The 7614-nt window shown below is 37.5% G+C and overlaps 1 protein-coding gene across 1 annotated transcript; it reads left to right on the forward strand.

Annotated features, from left to right (window-relative positions):
• The first annotated feature begins 3088 nt into the window (after positions 1-3088).
• Positions 3089-6720, forward strand: pmch (pro-melanin-concentrating hormone). Its single transcript, XM_063501074.1, has 3 exons — positions 3089-3319; positions 6413-6554; positions 6671-6720. Exons 1-3 carry the CDS (start codon positions 3089-3091, stop codon positions 6718-6720), a joined length of 423 nt encoding a protein of 140 aa, XP_063357144.1.
• Positions 6721-7614: the final 894 nt, after the last annotated feature.

A 7614-nucleotide genomic window follows, 5' to 3' on the forward strand; every position in this document is an offset into this window, starting at 1 on the left:
GACCTTTTTACACCTTAAAGTATGACATCAGCGTTTTGTCAATTTGGCCACTTGCCTTCTATTGGCGTTTGAATGAACGGCAACAAGTGAAGCAAAGGATTCCTTTTCTTGGCCTTTTGTATAGCATTGTTCTTTCTTTATCATTCGGCTTACTTTTTATCATATTGTAGGAATGTATTTTAATACCTTGGTTCCTTTTTTACCCTGGAGAAAACCTAGCATTAATTAAATTAGGTTGAGTTGTTTCACCCACATAGGGGGACATCCAGGGCAGACACAGAACTCCATGGAGTTATATATCTTAAAAAAGTCTGGGATTTTCTTTGGGAGCTACCAGAAGACTGGAAAATGTTGTTTGTCAAAAGGACACTACTTAGCCAGCTGTCACTACAGTACAGATAAGGTAAAGAAAATGGATGGATGGATGGATGGACCATTTACATGTACCATGATCTTTATAGGCAACAGTGACTGGTGGATTATAAAGCATGACCCAAAACACAACAGTTAATGATTTTTATGACTTTGGAATGTCAAGATAAACTTCCTACAAAGGAGTCTTAGGCCTGGCTGCAATAGGAGTGAAAAGAACAAAATTAGTCGAGGCACTGTTTTGAGCTTGTAACTGATTATTTGGACTAGAGTGAGTTTTTTCTTAAAGAGTCCAAAGTGAGAGCAACAGGGTGGAACGACTGGAGGATGGACGGGCAGGTGGGTTTGAGAGGTGAGTACTTAACTAAGACTTTCCAAATGAGCCAGATCAGCATGATAGAAAGAGGTAAGTGATACAGGCAGAAAATGAACTCTTCAGCTTTTCAGGGGCAACTACGGAACAAGATATCAAAGACGTTAGCACAGGTGGGAACTTACAAATTACAGGAGCCATAGAGAAGCCTGAATGCTGCTCTACTATTGACAAAAATATGGCAGAGATTGGATGTTTTAGTTGGTCTTTAAGTTCAGATAGGAGATGAGGAACAGGTCAAGGAATGGGCACGAACAGGAGACTCCATCTACAGGTCAAACCCATCCTTTACACACACACACATTCACACATGTGCAATAATCTTTTCTGGTATCGTTGTATTTTTACTGAGTTGTATATAGCACTTGTATTCTATTTTTATCTTATTGCATATTTTATTCTATTTTATTCTACTGTATATAGTATTTTATTTTATTCTATTCTGTACAGTTGTATACTGTATTTATTCTTATTTTATTTTATTCTAATTTTTGCTTCATAACTTTTGCACTGTCCACTTCCTGCTGTGACAAAACAAATTTCCCACATGTGGGACTAATAAAGGTTATCTTATCTTATCTTATCTTATCTTTACCTAAAGAGCTATGTCAGTAAAAAGCATGGGGAAAATCCCCTGAACAGTACAGGACCATGACAACATTTTCAAACCACAGCCTACTTTAACTATTTTAACTTTCTCTGATTTGTGTGAACATCAAAACCTTCTGAACACCATATTTCATACCACAATCACCATTTTTTTGTTAAACCAAGGTTAAGGTCTTTGTTCGCTTCACATCTGTAATTTTGGTTTGCATCAACTGGAAACCTTGAAGGCAACAAGTAAACAATAAGGTGTGAAAGGACCACAAGAGTGACTTCTACAGAGAGCTGTTTGCATGCTTGCTCTGTCAAATGTCACCAAAATCAGAAGAATCAGTTTTCCAGAAGCCACATGCCTGCACAAGATTACATGGAAACCCAGCAAATAGTTCTTGAGGTACTTGCAATCTTGATTTAAGAGGTGTACTCCCGATTCCCAGAACTACTGGAAAAGCATTGATTAAAAAACCCGTCTTTAAGCAAAACAATCAGATTGGGTTTTTCTTTTTTTTTTTTTTTTTTAATATAGCTTCAAAACAACCAATATAAACATTCTTTAAACAACAAAGAGAATTGCTTTCACTTGGCTGGTGATATAGAGGCAACAGAAGAAGAATGCTAACCCTAACCCAGGTTAACCAGGAGGCTTGAGCTCAACCTCTTTTAAGATAAACTTTCACTTGCCATTTAATTGGACTTTTTTGGTTAGATTAAGGAACATAAACTATGTGGTTAGCAAGTAGGAAGGATCGTGGTTTGCCTAAAAATGTTCTCCTTTTAAATTGTAAGATAAAATGACCAACCTGGCTCAAAACCATGTAAAAGTGACCACATCAGAACACACTGTACTCGCACCAGCTAACGAGGCCACAAGAACATAACTTTAAATAAAACTTGTAATAAGAGCTTGCACAAGCAACCTGTGGGTTTAGTCCCCTTATAAATAAGATGAACCCCTCCTCCAGGCTCCAGAATTTACAAAAGAGATATATTGTTAAATTTGTGACTTTTAGATAAGCTGACATGACTTTTTTTTTCATCAAACAGAATATGCTAGCCATTTCAGCCTATTTTCCGTCTTTGAGCCAAGTTCAACTAACAGACTGCTCAAAATGGGGAACTGCTCTTCTATTCAAAGTCTTGGCAAGAAGGTATAATAGTGATTGGTGATACCAGACAAATAATCTAAGTAGGTGCCTTTTTACCTGAGTCTGGAGGTGACAGCACCTTGTTGATGGGGATCTTGTTAAGTCACTGATACCTCTGAAAGACTCCCTGTGTGAGTTGTCTTTCTTACTGCAGCAAGTCTCCATCTTATCACCTGCTGGGTTAATTTCAACATGTGGATTTTGAAAGGACAGATTTGAATCAGTTCCTGCCCTTTGACCCTCTATGAGCCTTCTTTCCCCGAGTTCTTTAATGTGGTTAAAATTATAGCACACCATGTTTCCCCATCTTTAATAACCTTAATTCATCAAATCTTTAAATGTACTAAATGAAGTTTGTCACCTTTTGCTTCCCTATTAATGGACTTATACCACATCTCCTGTGACCTTTGATCTTATACGTTGATGTGTCCCTGTGGGAGACATGATGATGATTTGTTACATTAAACAATTGTGAGCTGGCAGCAAAATGCTCTCTCCCTCAATATATAAAGCAGCTTAAAGTCCAGTCATACCAGTTGTTAAGGCAAGGCTCAACTGGCGAAAGTCTTAAGAAATAAACATTGTAGATACCATGATCTCTGTCTACTCTGTCTTCTTAACTCTGCTGCTTTTCACTGAGCTGAGCAGCCACTCAGTCACCGTAGCCATGCCTGCAACTAATGCAGAGGATGGTACAACAGAAGAACACGGCCTGGGTTTGATACTGGGTGACGAGTCGATCTCTGAGCCCGCTGTGATCCCACCGGTGTTCAGGCAGCGCCGAATCAGGGATGAAGATGGGAACCCAACAATCATCATCTCGGTAAGTGTTGCAACTTTCATCATGCATTAACGTTATTCCTTTTTGTTGCGACTTTTTAGCCTTTATTGTTATCGCACAGTGGAGACAAGATCTCCCATTTCTTTTCCTTTTCCTCTGGACCCCAAATGGTGTGGGCAGATGGCTGCCCCTCCCAGAACCTGGTTCTGCTGGAGGCTTCTTCCTGTATGAAAAGAGTGTTTTTCCTCCTCACTGTTGTCAACTGCTTGGCTTCAAAGGGGTTTGTTTGATTGTATTATTGTAGGGGTCTATGCCTTTCAATATAAAGTATATAATGCCTTGAAGGGATTTTGCACTATATAAACAAAACTGATTTAAACTGAAGAAAGAACATTTTTCTTACAGTAATATATTTGAATTGTACTCAATATACAATATATACAATAATTTTTACTACGCTGATCCTGATAATAATCAGGTGTCACTCATTATGGTTATGTTATAAAGGATTCTGAATTGGTTGAAGCTCCAGTAACTCTTATTAAGAAGTATTAAAGTAGTTCTTCGTAGTACAAGTGTTGCTGGAACTTAAACCTGATCAGATGTCCATGCGCCTTTGAAGTAGGTGAAGTTATCCCAGAAACCTCTGTGTCAAACTAATTTTACAGCGTGGGCCAAATACAGTCCAGTTTGATCTGAAGTGGGGGAGACCAGTGAAATTTCATATAGTTTTAACTACATGTTTTATGCCCGAGATGCCTTAATATAAGGAAAAGAAGTGCAATTTCAACTACACGTCTTAGTTTTTCTACATGGAAAATAAAAGCTGTTGTGGCAGCCTGACTCTTTGTGCTTGTATTGTAAGAAATAAATGTGTAAAATTACAGCAAAAGTTCTGGTAGCTAAAATTCCCAGACTGTTCTGTAATTATAAAAGAGAAAGCGTTCATTAATTCTTGTAAAAAATATCCTGAAATTTTCCATATTGGATTATGAAAAAACTGAAACTTTTATCTCATATAACTGTGTAGGTAATTGTCAAGTACTTTGATGTAGAATAAATGCCTGTACAGGCGGCCCTGTTGAGTAAGAAATGCTTTAAAACTTAAAATTTTATCTCTCTCTCTCTCTCTCTCTCTCTATATATATATATATATATATACAATTAATAGTCTTCCTATGCCCTCATTCACTTTTTCCAAAGTTGTCCAGTGGGCCGGATTAGAGTTGCCAGGCCACTTCTTATGTTTGACACCCCTGCTTCTACACTGTTCCCATAAAGGATTCTAACTTTCCCAAAAGTCCCCACAAAACAAAGGAGCTTGTAACAAAAACACACTCCTCCTGAAATGTAATTACTAATATTGCAAAATCAGTGTTGTTCTATGTTCATCTGAGACAGTATTTCTGAGTGAATCTATGGACAAGAGACTGATATATGCTGATTTTTGGTTTGGAAATAATGAATTGATATTTTCTTCTCTTTGTAAGGTGACCTTGGGTATTAGAAAGGCGCCCTCAAATATAATGTATTATTATTATTATTAGGTATAGTTCATTTTTATTCTTGAACTTGACTAGAGTTGCTCACAGTTCAAAATACTGCTTAAAAAGCCGTGCACGTGAGGTTATATCCACACAAGGGAATATCTCCTTTGAAATGAAAATGAAAAATATTACCTCAAGGTCTGTCAAGAGTATGGCAAAGCAAGAGCTAGGCATATAACCCTAACCGTGAAGAAAAGTTGGCCAGTCTAAAGTCAACAAATAATAATGCACTGCACAGTCTGACATTAGAAAAGGAGGTAAAGTTCCACACCATTGATGTTGCAAGAAAAAAAATCAAAATTTTCGTTGTTGACAAAAGGCCAAAATACCCATGTACATACTCTGAAATAATCCATTGCAGCCCTTTTCCCCAACTGTTTAAGCCAGCTTTCTTTTGATTGGCTGCCCCTCATTTTTATTTTATTTTTTTACAAACACCCACAGAAAATATGGAAAAAACAATTAAAGGTCCACTTTTAACAATACTAAAAGGCTATTTAACCAAAGACCAACCCTGCTCCGAATCCCCACGTAAACAGTCTTACACTCTCCTGAACAGGGATGTCAAGCTCACTTGACATTGTGGGCCACATACCGAGCCCACTTTGATATAAAGTAGAGTGGACCTGTGAAACTATGTGCTAAATGTGTAAAATGACAAAAAAAAGTTATGGAAGTTCATTGCACAGACTGTCCTGTAATTAGAAAATATAATGTTTTCATTCATTCACAGTGGGCTGGATATATTCTGGCGCCCAGGCCTTATGTTTGACACCCCTAGGGTAAGCAAATTAATTAGTGCTTAAAGAAAATTATAACCAGCGATTTTGATTCTTTTTTGGATCAAATTAACTTAACAGCAAACTATCCACTGTCATTCAGCCTAACACTGTTCTGCCAGTGACGGTCATGCCTCATAAATCTTCATTGTATGAGATTTCTTTTCATAAACAACCTCAGCTAACCATAGTTCAACAACAAAGAGCACATTATCTCCATCCTGTGACTGAATACTTGACCCCTTTCAATTGGCCACCATCCTCGCTTCTACTGTTAAGTCAATATTTCACGTACATCTATAAAAATATTTTACGGCAACGCTGGAAAACTGGGAAATACTATTAAGCGAAAAGGTCAAATGATCACAAGCCTATAAAGATTTATTGGACTCTCAGTGGGAAGAATGATGATATATCAGTGTTTCCCCCAAATGTTTAGCTGCAATGTGTAAAAGGTTTATCTGCAGACTGCGTCTTGTGTGTTATGAACAGGGTGGTTATCTCTGTGGTAATGGGAAACAGGCAGCCATGATGGAGACAAAGACATCTGGGCAAACCGGAGCTGTGGAAGAAAACGGGCCACTGTGATATAGTAAAAAATGAGGGAACACATTTCTTCCATTTGGGGTTCTTGTGGCTTGGATCAGCTGGTAAAAGCAGATCCAACACCTGTACTACAAGTAAAAAGGATAATCTTTAAAAGCTGTTCCTGCAACCTGACCATCCAGAGTTCACATCCTACAGTACGGGAATGTGTGTGTGGGCTCCGGGTGTCACATGTAATCACTGATCAATATGATTTTTTTCAGGATGCAAGGCTGAAAGGGCACAGTGTTCGAGGGCTGAACCCGGCCTTCACTCGGAGCCTTCCTCTACTCGCAGATCGAAGCCTGAGCCACACTCCTGCCGAGTACAGCGTGAAGATAGATCGCAGAGATACCGACCTTGACAGTAAGCATATGGAAAACCAGTATTTCTTGGAAAAGAAACGGTTTTTTTTTTTATTTATTTTTTTTAAATGCCATATAAACTCAACTGCTCTATGTGGTTTCCCTTCCTAACCCTAGTGCTGCGATGTATGATTGGAAGAGTGTACCGGCCCTGCTGGGAAGCATGAGCGACGTCAATGAATGTTTCCTCCTGTATGGTATAAGAAGATTAATTTACTTGTAGGAAATAAAGCAGACAAACATGGAAAACAAAATAAAAGTTTATTAACAATTGCAAGCTGTGTGTTTAAAGAGTGGATGGTAAATGGTAGAATCTTGAAAATAATTGAAAGGTAAAATTTACATACTTGTAGTGATGATATACATTTTATTTCCAAGAAGGTGTTATTAGACTCATTTTAAAATTGATTAGTGATAAAGTGCAATGACCAGCTTGCTTTTCCCCTAACAATGTTGGACATTTTAGTGGCTAAGTAATATTATTTATACTTTTGACATTTTGAGAAAGAGTTAAATAACACTGTTGCGCACACTTCATATGCAGCCTCAGTGTAGCTTAGCATAAAAATGAAACATAAAAAAAATGGCTATTTGGATTTGCTTTAAATATTTAACTCTTAACAGCAATCATTAAGTCACTAAAGATCACGTGATATTTTACCTTTGTGTTTCAATGTGTACAAAAGCTGATCTGAAAGTTAAACCTAAAGTTATTGCTAACAAATGGCTAGCTGGCTAAAAGTAAAGCAAAACAGTTAGCCAATTCAAGCTATTTTTCCAACCACTATATATTCTGAAATCTCATAGACAACGTAATGAAATGAGTAAATGACAAATGTATTTTGTCATTTTCCCATGACAAAATGGCTGCTTGAGTTAAATAACAGAGTGGCATGCACATTACATATGAAGCCAATTAGCTTAGTCAGCGTAACAAAAGCAAAAAAAAACAAAAAAACAAAAAAACAATCAAACGGGAGACAGTGCCAATTTACTGTTGCTAAAAAATATTTTTAGCAGAACTTACGAAGTCACCAATGATACTTCTTGGCTGTTTGGTG

This window comes from Pelmatolapia mariae, linkage group LG17 (assembly GCF_036321145.2).
Source record: "Pelmatolapia mariae isolate MD_Pm_ZW linkage group LG17, Pm_UMD_F_2, whole genome shotgun sequence".
NCBI lineage: Eukaryota > Metazoa > Chordata > Actinopteri > Cichliformes > Cichlidae > Pelmatolapia > Pelmatolapia mariae.

Bases quoted from the DNA above. Each gene is read 5' to 3' on its own strand.
- pmch (XM_063501074.1), top strand. From the start codon at position 3,089: ATGATCTCTGTCTACTCTGTCTTCTTAACTCTGCTGCTTTTCACTGAG. The intron at 3,320-6,412 runs GTAAGTGTTGCA...GATTTTTTTCAG, and splicing joins ACCCAACAATCATCATCTCG to GATGCAAGGCTGAAAGGGCA. The intron at 6,555-6,670 runs GTAAGCATATGG...TCCTAACCCTAG, and splicing joins CAGAGATACCGACCTTGACA to TGCTGCGATGTATGATTGGA.